Source organism: Aedes albopictus, chromosome 1, assembly GCF_035046485.1.
Source record: "Aedes albopictus strain Foshan chromosome 1, AalbF5, whole genome shotgun sequence".
NCBI lineage: Eukaryota > Metazoa > Arthropoda > Insecta > Diptera > Culicidae > Aedes > Aedes albopictus.
In genome coordinates, this window is record NC_085136.1 from 135071776 (window position 1) to 135089032 (window position 17257).

The window sequence follows — 17257 nt, forward strand, 5'->3', positions numbered from 1 at the left end:
TGTCTGAGGTACCCCACAAGTTCATAACAATCCATTCCTCAATTCTTGTTTGCATTGCACGCCTGTATAGCCCATACAACATCACAGTAGTATCCATATACGTTCCACCAAATAGCCTGGACTCTCACATAATAGACACCCTAAACACCATTTTATCGACCACAGAACCACCCTATATAATAGGAGGGGATTTCAACGCCGCCCACGAAGCCTGGGGGAGTCCAAAATCATCAAAAAGAGGTCAACAGTTACTAAGTTGGTTCGTTGAAAATGACCTTTTAGTTCTGAACAATGGAGAACCGACCTTCATAAGCTCTCGTCATGGAAGCACTTCCTGCATCGACCTGACGGTCGCCTCCAATAGTCTTGCTAGTCGACTATATTGGTCTATCGGAAATGACACAAACGGTAGTGATCATTTTCCGATCCAAGTCTACACACAAGGAAGACCCACAGAAATACGACAACGAAAGAGATGGTTGTATAAAAACGCTGACTGGACCCATTTCGAAAATAATATATTAGAATTCGTACAACCAGGTTCAGATATTTCGATTGACCAGCTTAGTGACATTATCGTAAAATCGGCCGGAACGTCAATCCCAATGACATCTGGCAAGCCATGTGGAAGGGCTGAAATCTGGTGGACTGACGAAGTTAAAGCAGCGATTAAAGCACGTCGAAAGGCCTTGCGAAAGTTGAAACGTTCCTCCACTATCGATCCCGAGCACGAATGTTTGAGGAAAGCATTCCAAATAGCTCGAGCTACCGCCAGGAAAACTGTCTCGCAAGCAAAGCAAGATACATGGGATATATTCTGCAACAGTTTCAATCCGCACACCCCGTCACAAACACTTTGGAGCAACTTCAACAAGCTTAGTGGCAAAAGAAAGCAGACAAATAAAGGAATTGTTATAGAAGGAAAGTATGAAAAAGATCCATCCGTCATCTGTGAACGCTTCGCTGAGTTTTTCCAGCAATCCTCAACGACTTCTACCAACTCTAGTAATGCCAGCAGCTATGAATGCAATATGTCACCGCCTGCAACGATCGAGGCCTCATTATTGGATAGAGACTTCACTATCAGTGAACTCCTGGGTGCCATCGATTCTGCAAAGGGTTACTCTACCGGGAACGACAACATCGGATATCCAATGATTCAGCACTTACCAATCGCTGGAAAATACGCCATGTTGCGAACCTTCAATCGCGTCTGGGCTGAAGGACAGTTTCCTGCACGTTGGAGAGAAGGGATAGTTGTACCCATCCCAAAGCCCCACACCACCCACAACTCCATGGAAAACTATCGTCCCATCACTCTTCTGAGTTGCATTGGGAAAATCTACGAAAGGATGGTGAATCATCGTCTGGTTACGTTTCTAGAAGAGCAAAACGTTCTACATCCCCAGCAACACGCTTTCCGGGCTGGACGAGGGACCTCTACCTACTTTTCCGAGCTAAAAGAAATCATAGAAAATGCCAAACAGTCCAAAACACATCTCGAGTTCGCTTTGCTCGACATTCGTAAAGCCTACGACCAGGCTTGGCGCCCCCACATTTTGCAGCAATTAAAACGTGTGAACGCTGGTTATCGCATCGAGTCGTGCATCACTCAATTTTTGAACGATCGACGGTTTCGTGTCTGCTATGGCGGATCTCTTTCGTCCGAAAAGTCCTTAGATAACGGTGTCCCTCAAGGATCGGTGCTAGCAGTTACGCTATTTCTGCTGGCGATGAACACGGTTTTTGACGTCATTCCAAAAAACATTCGAATTTTGGTATATGCCGACGACATATTATTAATTGCCTCGTCCAAGCAGCTATCTACAGTGCGCCAACATCTCTCAAAGGCAGTTCATGCAGTTAATGAATGGGCAAAAAACATTAAATTCTGTCTGTCGGCTTCCAAATCATGCCTCTTGCACCTTTGTCATAGAAAGGGGCACAGAGGATACAGATCGCTTCCTGCAATTGCCCTGGAAGGCGAAACCATCCCTGAAGTGAATGCTGCCCGATTTCTAGGAGTATGGATCAATCGCCGAGGTCAATTTTCTATGCACGCTGCCAAGACAAGAGACTCTGCAGAATCGAATTAACTTCATTAAAGCTATATCATCGAAAGCCAGCAGGTCCTCATTATGGAAGATTGCCAATGCAGTATGTATGTCGAAGCTCATATATGGTGTAGAACTATTTGGAAACGAAATCACCACTCTTTTACAACCCATTTACAATCAGCTCTTAAGAATCTCGTCAGGTGCCCTCCCCTCCTCACCGACCCTTAGCTTGGCTGCCGAGGCAGGAGAGCTTCCTTTCAACCTACGGATTACTGAAATATTCATACGTAAATACTGCAGAATTGTCGAAAAGTGTAACAAAGAATATACGCACTTTCGAAAAGCTGTGGACTTCGCACTAAACAACGCTGCAGGATTCAACCTACCAAGTATTGCCAAGCTTCAACGTGTTGGCCGTCGTCCTTGGAATCTCCAACGAATACAAACGGACTCCACGGTTAAAAATGCCTTTAAGAAAGGACAAAACACCAGACTTGCCAGAATCATCGTCGAAGATCACCTCAACTCAAGATACGCCGACCATACCAAGTTTTTCACGGACGGATCAAAAAGTGCTACAGAAGTCGGTATCGGAGTAATTAGATCTAATATTTGTATCGAAAGAAGCCTTCCACCCCAATGTAGCGTCTACACAGCGGAGGCTGCCGCTCTGGAAGCCGCTGCACGTCAGGCTCCCAGAACACCTACTGTTATACTATCCGATTCTGCAAGCTGCATCACCGCCATCGAAAAAGGAGAATCAACCCACCCCTTCATACAGGCCTTCGAAAAAGCATCCGCTCAGAAATGTATTACAGTTTGCTGGATACCAGGTCACTCTGGTATCCCAGGAAACGAGCTGGCGGATAATGCCGCCGAACGTGGACGATCGTCCAGACTTCTATCTCGATCTGTTCCTGCCGCCGATGTATCCCACTGGGTGAAAAAACTACTTTTCAGACATTTTCAGGAACAATGGTCTAACAATAGAACCACTTTCTTACAGCTAAGTAAACCAACGATTGGTAAATGGATAGACAGGGAAAATCGCCTCGAGCAAAAAATTTTAACCAGACTTCGTATAGGACATACTATAACAACTAAAAAACATCTGTATGATAAAAACAGTTCACGAAATTGTGACATCTGCAAATCAGAGGTAACAGTTGAACACATACTAATCAACTGTAGGAAGTTCGACTTACTTAGGGAAGAGTTAGCTTTAAGCAACAATGTTGAAATACTATTAGGCAACAACAAAGACAATGAATCAGCTCTTATCAAGTTTATAAAAAAAGCTAACTTGTACGATAAAATTTAAGAAAAGTTTGCGGTTAATAAAAGCGAATGAACCTAGGTTTACAACCTCTATAATAAATAAAAAAAATAAAAAAAAAGATTGAAACCCAGCAGGACGTCGCAGCAAAGGCAGACCCAGAGGCTCAGAAATTAGACCTGACCACAGGTCAAGGCGATGGCTGGCAATCACCCAGGATGGAAATCTTTCAATTCGGCCCTCTGCACCACCGTGGGTGCCTACCCAGGACTGAAAGTAAATAAGTGTGCGAGTTCCGACAATACCGAAAAATAACCCTTCAAAGTTTACGTTCGTTATGGCAGATTTCACCCCAAATTGGGCTAAAAAGTTTTATAAAATTGCACATGTACCTCGGATCGTCTCGACGTCTTCGGTGCACTTGTTCCTTGATTTACAAGGAATAAGTGCATCGAAGACCCCAACTTGATACGACGTGGTCCTGCGCTGCAATCACACTTTGAAGGTGCTTGCATTGCACACTATTGTGTCAGTCCGATTTGAGGAGCAGTTAGCAATACTGACCTGCGTTTGGCACCTTAAGGCTTGAAATGTACAGAACACGATCGGAAGGTCAGGTGAAGCGCGATCTGGCGAGCTTTATTTGTTGTATAGCACAATATGGCTTAAATTATTCAGTATAACGCATAAAACACAATTTGAGAACACAAGGGCTGAAAGTCTCTTTAATAAAGACAAATCAATCAATCAATCAAGTTGAGAATTACAACTCCTTTGGATCGCTTGGATCAATGACTTGAAAAAAAAGTTCATTGAGTAGCCACCGCGACCCACCTTTCGCTATATTTGCGGTGCTGCGCTCGTCGTTCGCACTATGCAGAAAACAAGCAAAAATCAACCCAACTTCTCGCACATCGGAAAGAACGATCAAACTCTCGTTCGATTGAGATCGACGTGCGCCCCCAGTGACGAGACGAGAGCAGAGAAACGGAGATACACAAGCGGAAGGCAAGGAAGGCCGTCCGTATACGAACGTCGTACGGACAGACGTAGCGCACAGAAACCACACAATGAAAAACCATCGATCGTCTCAGCTGTGTCCAGAATTATCAATTTCAGGACGTTTTGGAGCCACTTTCCCGTGCCTGTTGGCGCCATCCATTCCCCCCTGGATGCATTTCACCGCGGGTTATCACAAAAATAGCCATCTCGTGATGAAAGAGAAGTTTTCCTTTCTTTTTGTACCGAGTTCCCACCACCGCCACAACACTTACAGATTTTCGATGGTGTCTTTCGGGCTGCTGCTAAGGCCATAATCCACTCCGCACAGACGGGGGTGTTTCACTTGGGCGAGAGGAAAATCCTGCGCTGCTATCACAATTTTAGCACAAGCACTTTTTTCGGGCCTATTCTACGCGATGGCCTATTTCCGTTTCTTCATTCGCGGGGCCGGAACCGAGCGGAACGATGTGGACACAAGTTTTCGGCTCGAAATTTTCACTTTACGCACGGATTTTGTGACTCTTTTATTTTTTTCCACTTGCACCACACAGAGCAGTCTTCTCTTCTTCTGCTCGTCGCTACTCTGTTGCTTCTTTTTCTTTGGCGTTTGACAGATTTGACAGTTATCACGGTTTCGCACTGGGAAGAGGTTGGATCCGTTGGTCGAAACATCGCAGCATCAGGTCGATTAATTTTCACAAAAAATCGACAATGATTTTTCGTAAGAGCCTAACTGACTTCTAGATTGAGTTTAAATACAAACGTCTTGACTTCCCGCTTTAACAATGCATCAAAACTTCAAACGCACAAATCTCAAGAAAAAAGCTTCACACAACAAAGCCTTTTATTATTCTGTTCTTGCTCACTTGTAATAAGCTTAAAATAAGAAGATCAGGTGCGCTGGTTTTGTTTACGAAGAGATTTGTGCCCTCAAAATCGTGAGTAGGTGCCAGAGTCAGCCATTGTGACGGCCATTTTGGGATTCTAACAAGTCTGTCCTTAAATAAAGGCGAAAGTAACATGAGCGAGTTCTCTTCATCTTCTCTTTCCCCCTTATTTAAACTCAATCTAGACTTGGTCGATTTCTCTTCGTCCACTCTCTCTCTTTCGCTCTCGCTCTCGCTAATAACTTGATCAAAACAAACAAAATCATTATTCTTTTTGTTTGTATAAATAGCAACATGTAGTCGTCTTCTTTGCATTTCAACCAAAAAATCTTTGGAAAACTCAATACATACACATTCTGTGATAACACAAAGAGAGGATCGATGAAGGGAACTCGAAAATATCAGACTCATATGAAAAATCAATGTCGAAATGAACGAATCAACATTGCGCATTTCCAACCACTTTGCACCCCTTGCCTGGTTTACACTAACTTGCTCCTGATTTTCGGGTGTGTGTGGCTCGTGTGATGCTACACAGCAAAAATGCAGCCCGCCCGATGTAATTCATTCCGATGCACTAAATAATCGATGTAATCACGATTCCTATGTACGATTACATTGTTTTGATGTAAAATCCTTTGTTCTCATGTGTACATCGTCCTGTGTAATATTCATGCAACCAACGTATTGATCGGGTTGCAGCAGTTCAGATGTAATATTACACAACATTATTTTTTGTGTAGTGCTTATTTCGGAAATTACACATTTCAAACGAAATCGTTGTTTTTGATGATTGTTTCTCTTTCTTTATCATACCATAGACAAAATCATACTTTGCACGATATTATAATGTAGCAGTGAAGCAGTGTCGATGTTTCCAGCGCATTTTTTTTTTCATGAAAGCAATCAAAACAAAAAAACATTGGACGCTATGTTGAATCGAATGGAGGGTTGATGATTCTGGCCCTTACGTCATTCCCCTGATTCAAACGCAGGTGTAAACGTTATGTTTGCATTGAAAGCTGCAGCAAAATGAGCCTCTGCACGAATTTGCCCTGTCCTGCTCACTCCCACACAAAATTTGAAAACAGCGCGCACAGTAAAAGTCACGGGTCTAGAAATTCCGAAAAACGATGGACGTAATAAATGAATCTTCCCATGCATCTGCACTGCAGTGGAGACTTCGGGTAAACGGCTGTGAACCATTTCTGGTTCGAAAAATCGAATCTCACCTGTAGTTTACGGTATCAAAATATCATAGAACATCGCACAAAGATGACGTTTTGTTCAAGTCCATCAGCTGTTTTGTTTACGTTTTCCAAAATTATTAAAATTTTCGTTCATTATTTAGAACAATCTTTCTAAAAAGTGTTACATAAATTGCGTATGTTTATGACTAGGATGTGTTAATAACTTATTGATCTACGGCACTGCGAAGGAATGATTTCATTGCGTCGATTATTTGCGTGTAAAACGCATTCTCTTCAAACTAAACTGCTAGTCCGCGCTGTGCACCACGAAGTACGAGTCAAACATTCAAATTCACAACATGAAAATGGCCTTCACAAGTTTCAACTGCAACAGGCAAACTACGACACGGACTATCTCCTCAATCCGGCCAACTTGCCCCTGATTCGAGACAACATAGAGCACCGGAAAGGGATAGGAAATATCCAGCTGGTCCATGAGTTGCACAATCGAATAAAAGCCGTGCCAGCGGAACAAATACCGGAACGGGATCAATTGGCCGGTCAGCTACAGGAAGAACTTCGGAAGATTCCTAACAAGACTCATCCGGACGTGTTGGCCTACGGGGCGGAACCCAAAGTGATAAGGTATTACAATGAGAAGCCAAAGTTTGAGAAGGGGAAAGTTTTCGAATTTTCCGAAATGGCCAAAAAGATGAACATATTTCGGATGGAAAAGCTAGGGAATTTTACGGGACACAAGTCGTACTATTTGACCGGTGAGTTGGCCGAATTGGTAAGTTCTTTTCGCTATCTAAACGATCCCTATATCAAACTGTTTTCGTAATAATGTAAACTCAGACAGCATTTTTACATTCCATTGTAGGAACAAGCACTTATCAAATACGCCGTAACGAAGCTGCTGGCCAGCAAATTCAAGCTGATCACGGTGCCGGACGTTTTACCGGCCAGAGTTATCGAAAGTTGCGGTATGAACACTCATGGGGAACGAAATCAGGTTTACAAGCTGAATTTTCCGCATGAAACGCTGTGTCTCTCGGGAACGTCCGAGATGGCGTTGGCCGGATATTTTTCGGGCACAATTACCGACGAAAGTGAACTTCCGTTGAGGCTGGCCGCCGTCAGTCGATGCTTCCGAGCGGAAACCTCTGGCCTCCATGACGAGAAAGGCATTTACCGGGTGCATCAGTTTACCAAGGTGGAAATGTTTTCCGTGTGTCGACCGGATCAATCCGAGTCCATGCTGGAGGAGTTCCGGGACATCGAGGTTGGACTGTTCGATGCTCTGGGGTTGCATTTCCAACTGTTGGATATGCCAGCCTGCGAGTTGGGTGCCCCTGCGTACCGCAAGTATGACATTGAGGCGTGGATGCCAGGGCGTGGCATGTATGGGGAGATCTCCAGCTGTAGCGACTGCACGGACTATCAAGCCAGGCGATTGGGTGAGTAGAATATGATGTTCATGTTAGGATGTTGTAATGTAACACTACCTATCTGCTGTGTGGGATTGTTTGGGTTGGGCAGAGTGTCCTATTTCGGGCACTTTTAGCTATAATCCAGTCAAATTTACATCATATACCCCCCCCCTGGCCGCCAGATTATTTATAAAAATCGAGCCAATTCAAAGATTATCAATAATTCAGAGTTCCAGAAAAATATCTCAAAGAAATCAAATATTCTATAGGGTAATTGTTCCCATCGTTGTGGTAGTACCTAATGTTGCGGTAATGGCAATTGAACGCTTTTTCGACTGAAATGTTACCAAAAGGTATTTTTAATAGATGTATGGTGCTTAAATTATGAAATTGCACCATTTGTTTGCTTAAGATTTGCCTAAAACCTATTTAAAAAAAAATATTTTCCTTAATGTGTTTGCTGCTGTGTTCCTATTGTTGCGGTAGTGTTCCTAATGTTGCGGTATCCCATATGATTTCAATGGGATACCGCAACAATAGGAACAAATACCGCAACACATTAGGAACAAATACCGCAACATTAGGAACACAATGTTCTTTCAGATAAAAACGAATAAAATGCTCATAACAACATCAAAGTGGCAATATTTCGTTATTTTCCCGTAGGTTAAGGATGGATTTTATTATTTTCAATTCAATCTATGTAAAAAGTTTGCTTGGGGCGATGCAATTGTGGTTTCAGCATGAACCCAGTGCTTAACTCCTCCATGATCGGATCAATTACCCTAATATTATAATAAAAAGGTTTACATTCACACGCAGATCGAAAAAAAGTGTATACACTATATAGAGGAGATCCTTCGAAGATTCCTCTAGGAAATCCTCCGGAAGTTCCTCTAATGATTCTTCCGGCAAATCCTCCAGGGAATTCTTCAAAAATTCTTCCAGGAAATTCTCCAGGAATACCTTCAGGAATTTTTCAAGGATTCCTCCAGGTATTCCTCTAGAGATTCCTCCAAGGAATTTCAAGGATTTCTCCAGGAATGCTTCCAGAAATTCCGCCAGAAATTCCTCCAAGATTTCATCAAGAGATTTTTTCAGAAATAGAAAAATAATAGAATTCCTCTGGAGATTCCTCTAGAAACTTATCCAGTAATTATTTCATAAATTCGTCTAGAGATTTCTCCAGGAATTTCATCATTGATTCCTCCAACAATCCCACTGTAATCCCTCTAGGATTTCCTCCAGGCATTCTTCCAGGATTTTATCCAGGAATTTCTCCAGGAACTCTTCCAGGAATTACTTAAGGCATTTTGTATCATATGCTGATTTATCGACCGTATTCTATTAATAACTTGATGATTTTGTGGCTATATCGGTCTCTTTCTACTCATAAGTATAAGGGAGTAGAGATCAAAGTGGATAATGAAATGATAGATATGATAGAATTCGCTAGGTAGCGAACAAGTGTGAAAATTTTATAGAAGGTGAAATTAGGCAAGTAGGCCATGTATTGAACTACCAACCAAGCCGATCTGTTTAAAAGCACAGGTCGCACGGCAGAAGTTTCACGCATTCGATGTATTCGTTCAATACATGGCCTACTTGTCTAATTTCACCTTCTATAAAATTTTCACACTTGTTCGCTACCTAGCGAATTCTATCATATCTATCATTTCATTATCCACTTTGATCTCTACTCCCTTATACTTATGAGTAGAAAGAGACCGATATAGCCACAAAATCATCAAGTTAAGGCATTTCTTCAAGAATTGAACCTGGACAACCTTCAGAAATTATTAACAATTCCTCTAGGGAGTCCTCCAGGCCTTTCTCCATGAATTTCTCCTGAGATTCCATCAGGAATTGCTTCAGGAATTTCTCCAGAGATTTCTCCACGAATTTCGCCAGGCGATTTTTCCATTCCTCCAGGAAATCCTTCGAAGTTTCCTTCAGGAAATCCTTCAGAAGTTCCACTAACGATACTTCCAGGAAATCCTCTAGGGATTTCTTAAGAATGTCTTCCAGGAATACCTTCAGTAATTTTTCAGGTATTCCTCCAGGAATGCCTCCAAGGATTTCTCCACAAATTTCTTCAAGGATTCCCCCGGGGTTTTCTACAAATTCTTCCAGAAATTCCTCCAGAAATTGCTCCAGGACATCTCTCAGAAATTTACGCAGAAAAAAACTATGTTAAAATCAAAAATATTTGAGATAAATTCAAAAAAATTGTCAATTTGTTCAGGCCACAAAAATAAAACTGTTTGGAGCAAATCAAACGCCACACTTGAAGCGAATACAATGTATGTTTGAGAAAAACATGCATCTTCTGACAGATTATGTTAGAAATGAATGTAATATTTTTTTGTGGCAGGTCGGTCCTACGGAAATATTTGTTTTTCCATTAAACTTATAAAGTTATTTCCCTCGCTGAAAAAACCCACCTTCCGTGTAACCTTTCCAATGCCAACATAATGTATTGTCGATAAAGGGCCCATATAGCCGAGGCGGTAAACGCACGGGTATTCAGCATGACCATGCTGAGGGTGACGGGTTCGATTCCCGGTTGGTCCAGGATCTTTTCGTAAAGGAAATTTCCTTGACTTCCTTGGGCATAGAGTATCTTCGTGCCTGCCACACGATATACACATGCAAAATGGTCATTGGCAGAGGAAGCTCTCAGTTAATAACTGTGGAAGTGCTCATAGAACACTAAGCTGAGAAGCAGGCTTCGTCCCAGTGAGGACGTTACGCCAAGAAGAGGAGGAATGTATTGTCGAAATCAATATGCAATTCAGTTAGATTTAAAAATTCAAATTTTTGTTTTAAACATTTTATCAGTTTACCGAATGAACATGAATATTTTTGTTTCAAACGAACGAAATTTGTCTCCGTGATTACGTCAGCAATTCCTCCAGGAATTTCTTCAGGAAATCCTCTAGGGATTTCTTCAGAGATCCTTCCAGGAAATTCTCCAGGAATACTTTCAGGATTTTTTCAGGGATTCCTCCAGAAATTCGGCCAGGAATTGCTTCAGGGGTTCCTCCAGGAATTTCTCAAGGATTTTTTTCAGAAATTTCTCCAGCAATTACTCCTATTATTTCTCTGGATATTTTTCCAGAGATACCTCCACGATTTTCTCCAGGGATTGCTCTAAGAATTCATCCCAGAAATCTTTCTAGGAATTTCACCAGGAAATTCTGTTGGGTCTCATCCATTCTCTCTAGAGATTTTCCCAGGATTGCTTCAGGGAATCCTCCAGGAGTTCCATCAGGGATTTCTCCAAGAATTCCTTCAAGGATGCTTTCTGAAATTTCTCTAAGATTTCCTTCAGGAATTCCTCAAGAGGTTTCTTCTGAAATTTTTCTAGGCATTCTTCCGGGAGTTTCTAGAATTTCCTCCAGAAATTCATCCAGGAAGAAATTTCATCTAATATTTCCTCATGAGATCTCTTCAGATGTTTCTCTAGGTATTCCTCCCATAACTTATACAGAAATTCTTCCAAGGATTACTCCGGGAATTCCTCCAGGGATTCTACAGGGCTTCGTACAGGCATTCCTGTAGGAATTACTCCAGGGATTCATTCTGGTGTTTCTTCAGGGATTTAGCCAGTTAGTCTTCCAGGGATTGCTCCAGGAATTCCTCAAATGATTTCTTCAGAAATTCCTCTCTGGTTCTGTTAAAAAATTCATTCAGGAGATCTTTCGGAAATTTCAGAAATCCTTCCGAAGTTTGCAACCAAATCGACCATGTGCTGGTAGATGGCCGACACTTCTCGGACGTCATTGATGGTAGATTTTTTAGGGGTCCCAACATCCACTCAGATCACTACCTCGTAGCTGGTAAGGCTCTAAGAACCGGCGATCGATGCGTTTCAACATCCAACGTTTTTCAGCAGACGGTACGGTAGCTGAGTATCAGCGGATAAGCGAAATCAACGAGAGCGATAATCTCAACACTTTGTGGGAGTCAATCCACGGAGCGATGAGTACGGCAGCGCGGGAGGTGATAGGCACTGCTTAAAGACGACCTAGGAACGGATGGTTCGACGAGGGGTGTCAGAGGGTAACGGATTAGAAGAATGTCGCCAGAAGACGGATGCTGGTGTCTGGGACCCGGAAAAGCAGGGAGCGATATAGGGAAGCGAGAGCAGCCGAAAAACGAATCCACCGCAGAAAGAAGAAAATACCATAAGGAAAATGTGATTGCTCAGGCGCAAGAAAGTATGGAGCAGAATGATATATGCACAGAGGTTTTACGAAACTGCCATTGGTGTGCGAAGATAAACAGCTCCTTCTCCCGTCATGTGCAACGACCGTGAAGGAAATTTGCTGACAGACAAAACAATGGTGGCTTCCAGATGGAGAACACTTCGAGAAGTTGTTGAACGGTGGGAATGGAAGAGCGACAGACAGAATTCGAATCGACGACGACGGACAAGCTGTGGAACCACCACCATCAAGACAGCCATTAGAGGGCTGAATAACAATAAGGCTGCTGAGAAGGACGAACTCTCGATCGAGCTTCTCAAGCACGGTAGTGAGCAGCTGTGTCAACTCTTACACCGTATTATATTGAATATATGGAAAGCGGAAGAACTGCCTGCTAGTTGTTTGGATGTTATTATTTTCCCTCTATACAAAAAAGGCATTGACTGGAGTGTCCGAATTACAGAGGAATAACACTTCTCAATTAAGCGTACAAAATTTTGTCCAGAGTTCTGTTTAACAGGCTGAAGCCGATTGAGGAGTCCTTCGTCGGCGAATATCAGGCGGGTTTTCGTGAGGGCTGATCAACGACGGATCAGATGGTCACCCTGCGGCAGTTTCTCGATGAATTTCGGGAGTACAACCTGCAGATCCATCATCTGTTTATTGATTTCAAGACGGCGTACGATTCAGTGAAGAGAAACGAGTTATGGCAGATTATGATCGAATATGGTTTTCCGGCAAAGATGATTAGACTGATTCGTGCGACGCTTGACGGTTCGAACTCAAGTGTACGGGTTGCGGATGAAATTTCTTCATCGTTCGTAACCTTAGACGGGCTGAAGCAGGGCGATGCTCTTTCGAACTTACTGTTCAACATCGCGCTGGAAGGAGCGATAAGGAGAACCGGTGTGCCAAGAAGCGGAACCATTGTCACGAGGTCGCATATGCTCCTGGGCTTCGCGGATGATATCGACATCATCGGGATCGACCTTCGGGCCGTGGAAGAGGCGTCCATACCTCTAAAAAGGAGACTACGAGAATTGGACTAACGATTAACACCACTAAGGGCCGATTTCTTCACCTAGGCTTAACCGGTAAGCCCGGCTTACCCATATAGTTAAACCGGGCTTAACGCTTAAGCCAGGGTGAAGAAATCGCCCCTAAGACCAAGTACATGATTGCTGGTGGTCAATGTCGGTCCGACCGTGGTCGTGGTGACGAAGTGGTAAAAAGTTTGATGTTGTGGACGAATTTGTTTATCTTGGTACTCTAGTAACGTGCGATAATGATGTTATCCACGAGGTGAAAAGACGGATTTCGGCTGCGAATCGGGCCTTTTTCGGTCTGCGAAACCAGCTGAAGTCCCATAGGCTGCAAACGAAGACAAAACTCGCGTTGCACAAGGCTCTGATTCTTCCGGTCACTTTACATGACCATGAATCGTGGACGTTGAGAGAAGCTGAACGGAGAGCCTTTGGAGTCTTCGAACGTAAAGTGCTGCGAACAATACTCGGCGGTAAACCAGAGGACGGCATCTGGCGGCGTCGCATGAATTGCGGTGGGCTGGGCACGTAGCTCGTATGCCGGAGGAACGATAACCTAAAACCATATTGAGCAGAGAACCAGGAAGCGGCCGTCGGCTTCGTGATAGGCCACGCATACGGTGACTTTGTACAATTGAGGAGGACCTAAGGGCTCTAAACGTCCAGGGTGACTGGATCGATTAGCCCAGGCCCAAGAAGGCGAATGCTTCATTCGGTGTAGACTCACCGCTACGAGGTGTAGCCCATTAAGTACCAAGTAAGTAGTTTTTTAACTGGTAGGCTGTTGCGATGATGCTGTTCACAAAGATCTCCATAATCGTTGAAATGATTGTGGCTCCGACTTGCACCAGCAGCGGCCGTTCCAGCTTGACTTCTTTGCAATTCCTTCGGTCTGGTTTGAATTACTATTCTTCAGTACTTCAGAACTTTCTAGGCTAGGGTAATAACCTATTGGTTTATATAGGAGCCGTAGAAAGAACGTGTTCATGTTAGTGGTTGGAACAGGAACGAAACTTTATTTAAATCACCTTTATGACATTTAAGAGTGTAGAGTTACAATTTTATATTATAATGCTGTACAAACTACAGTGATTGCTAGTATTGACGCTTAATCTCAGATGCATTTCCGAAAAAAAAACTCCTTAACGCCATAAAAAAATTTTCTGGAGAAATTCCTCTTGACTGAATTTCACAATCAGCTCCTGAAGGAAACACTGAAGGAATTCTTAATTAAATTCCTGCAGAAAAGCCCTGATGGAACGCCAGGAGAATTCCAGAAGTAACTTACTTTACTACTTTCAGTTCTGAGCACCCATGGTGGTGCAGCGGGCCGAAACAAGAAGTTACTCCAAGTGGATTTTCAGCAGGAACTCCAAATGGAATCTGAGAAGTCTTGGAGAAATCTCAGATGAAACTCCCGTAGAAATGTCTGGAAAAGACGCTAAATTAATTTTCTTGAAGAAATCCTGGGGAGCAACCCAACAAACATGATTGCTGTACAATGGATGAACAAGGTGCTGGATCACAACGTTCGAGGCCATAGATCACAATACCCTATGTGCCTTTTTTTCTTGGACTTGGTGACATATCTGCATGTTTGGACGTTATGCGCCATATTATGGCCTCGGACGTTATTATACTGCGCCAATGAACAAACCGTTTAAAGCTTGATTTAAGAAAAAATAGCCGAATAAGCTGTCATCCAGCTTACTTACCTTACCGGTCAGGCTAAGGCCGGGGTGGCCTCTGCTGTACATAGTAGCCGCCTCCATTCCACTCGGTCCATGGCTGTTTGTCTCCAGTTCCGCACTCTGCGTAGGGTCCGCAGATCGTCCTCCACTTGGTCGACCCACCTAGCTCGCTGCGCTCCACGTCTTCTTGTACCGGTCGGATGACTCTCGAGAACCATTTTAGTCGGGTTGCTATCCGACATCCTGATGACGTGACCCGCCCACCGTAGCCTCCCGATTTTCGCGGTATGGACGATGGTTGGTTCTCTTAGCAGCTGATGCAGCTCGTGGTTCATTCGCCTTCTCCAAGTCCCGTCTTCCATCTGCACTCCGCCGTAGATGGTACGCAACACCTTCCGTTCGAAAACTCCAAGGGCGCGTTGGTCCTCTGCACGTAGGGTCCATGTTTCGTGCCCATAGAGGACGACCGATCTAATCAACGTTTTGTAGATGGTTAACTTCGTGTTACGGCGAACTTTATTCGATCGTAGAGTTCTGCGGAGTCCAAAGTAGGCACGATTTCCTGCCACAATGCGCCTCTGAATTTCTCTGCTGGTGTCGTTGTCGTCGGTCACCAGTGAGCCCAAGTACACGAATTCTTCAACCGCTTCAATTTCATCACCGTCGATATGAATTCGGGGTGGCGGGCGCGGTGATTCCTCCCTGGAGCCCTTTGCCATCATGTACTTTGTCTTCGACACATTAATGACTAATCCGATTCGCCTGGCTTCACTCTTTAGTCGGATGTACGTTTCCGCCATCGTCTCAAATTTTCGAGCAATAATATCAATATCATCGACGAAACCAAGCAGCTGAACGGGCTTCGTGAAAATCGTCCCACTCGTGTTTATCCCCGCTCTTCGTATTACACCCTCCAAAGCAATGTTGAACAGCAAGCACGAAAGACCATCACCTTGCCGTAACCCTCTGCGAGATTCGAAGGGACTCGAGAGTGTCCCTGATACTCGAACTACGCACATCACTCGATCCATCGTCGCCTTGATCAACCGTATCAGTTTATCCGGGAATCCGTATTCGTGCATAATCTGCCATAGCTGTTCTCGATCGATTGTATCATACGCCGATTTGAAATCGATGAACAAGTGATGTGTGGGCACGTTGTATTCGCGGCATTTCTGCAACACCTGGCAGATGGCGAACATCTGGTCCGTTGTAGCGCGTTCACCCATAAATCCAGCCTGATATTGCCCCACGAACTCTCTTGCAATCGGTGATAGACGGCGGCATAGAATTTGAGAAAGTATCTTGTAGGCAGCGCTCAGTAGTGTGATCGCGCGGTAGTTCCCGCAATCCAACTTGTCGCCCTTTTTGTAGATGGGACACACAATACCTTCCATCCATTCCTCCGGTAATACTTCTTCCTCCCAAATCTTGGTAATGACCCAGTGTAGTGCTCTCACCAGTGCTTCTGCACCGTATTTTAGAAGCTCGCTTGGTAGTTGATCTGCTACAGCGGCTTTGTTGTTTTTCAACCGGACAACCTCCTCCTCAATCTCTTGAAGGTCAGGGGCCGGAAGTCTTTCGTCCTGTGCACATACTCCTAGATCTGTTACCACGCCACCTTCGGTACTTGCAACGTCGCCATTGAGGTGCTCATCGTAATGCTGCCGCCACCTCTCGACCACCTCACGCTCGCTCGTGAGAATATTCTCGTGATTATCTCGGCACATGTCGGCTTGTGGCACAAAGCCTCTGCGCGAGCGGTTCAGCTTCTCGTAGAACTTCCGTGTGTCCTTAGCGCGGTACAGCTCTTCCATCGCTTCGCGATCTCGTTCTTCCTGCTGGCGCTTCTTCATCCGGAAGACTGAGTTCTGCCTGTTCCGCGCCTGTTTGTAACGTGCCTCATTCGCTCTCGTACGGTGTTGCAGCATTCTCGCCCATGCTGCATTCTTCTCGTTTTTCAACTGTTCACATTCGCCGTCGTACCAGTCGTTTCTGTGATTCGGAGTCGCGAAGCCTAGTGCTGTAACCGAGGTACTACCTATGGCGGATCGGATGTCCCTCCAGCCATCTTCAAGTGTTGCTGCGCCAAGCTGCTCTTCCGTTGGTAGGGCCACTGCTAACTGCTGCGCGTAGTCTTGAGCCACTTCTACGTTACGAAGTTGCTCGATGTTGAGCCGCGGCGTTCGACTTCGACGCGTGGTGATAACTGTCGAAAGTTTTGAGCGTATGCATACAGCGACTAAGTAGTGATCCGAATCTATATTCGCACTGCGGTATGTGCGGACGTTGGTTATATCCGAGAAGAATTTACCGTCGATTAGAACGTGGTCGATTTGGTTTTCTGTTTGGTGGTCGGGTGATCTCCAGGTGGCTTTGTGGATATCTTTGCGGGGAAAGAAGGTGCTTCGGACTACCATACCACGGGAGGCTGCAAAGTTTACGCATCGCTGGCCGTTATCATTCG

The 17257-nt window shown here is 44.3% G+C and overlaps 2 protein-coding genes across 2 annotated transcripts in view; one reads left to right on the forward strand and one right to left on the reverse strand.

The window, feature by feature from the left end:
* LOC109423006 (katanin p80 WD40 repeat-containing subunit B1) overlaps nucleotides 1-4947 on the reverse strand; it is a 49583-nt gene extending 44636 nt beyond the window's left edge. The window contains exon 1 of the mRNA XM_019697917.3: nucleotides 4608-4947. Coding sequence (XP_019553462.3) covers nucleotides 4608-4647 — 40 coding nt within the window. The 5' untranslated portion in view covers nucleotides 4648-4947. The remainder of the gene's footprint in view (nucleotides 1-4607) is intronic.
* Nucleotides 4948-6492: 1545 nt separating this feature from the next.
* Nucleotides 6493-17257, forward strand: part of LOC109415627 (serine--tRNA ligase, mitochondrial) — a 33899-nt gene continuing 23134 nt past the window's right edge. Inside the window, exons 1-2 of the mRNA XM_019689528.3 lie at nucleotides 6493-7205; nucleotides 7296-7872. Coding sequence (XP_019545073.3) covers nucleotides 6663-7205; nucleotides 7296-7872 — 1120 coding nt within the window. The 5' untranslated portion in view covers nucleotides 6493-6662. The remainder of the gene's footprint in view (nucleotides 7206-7295; nucleotides 7873-17257) is intronic.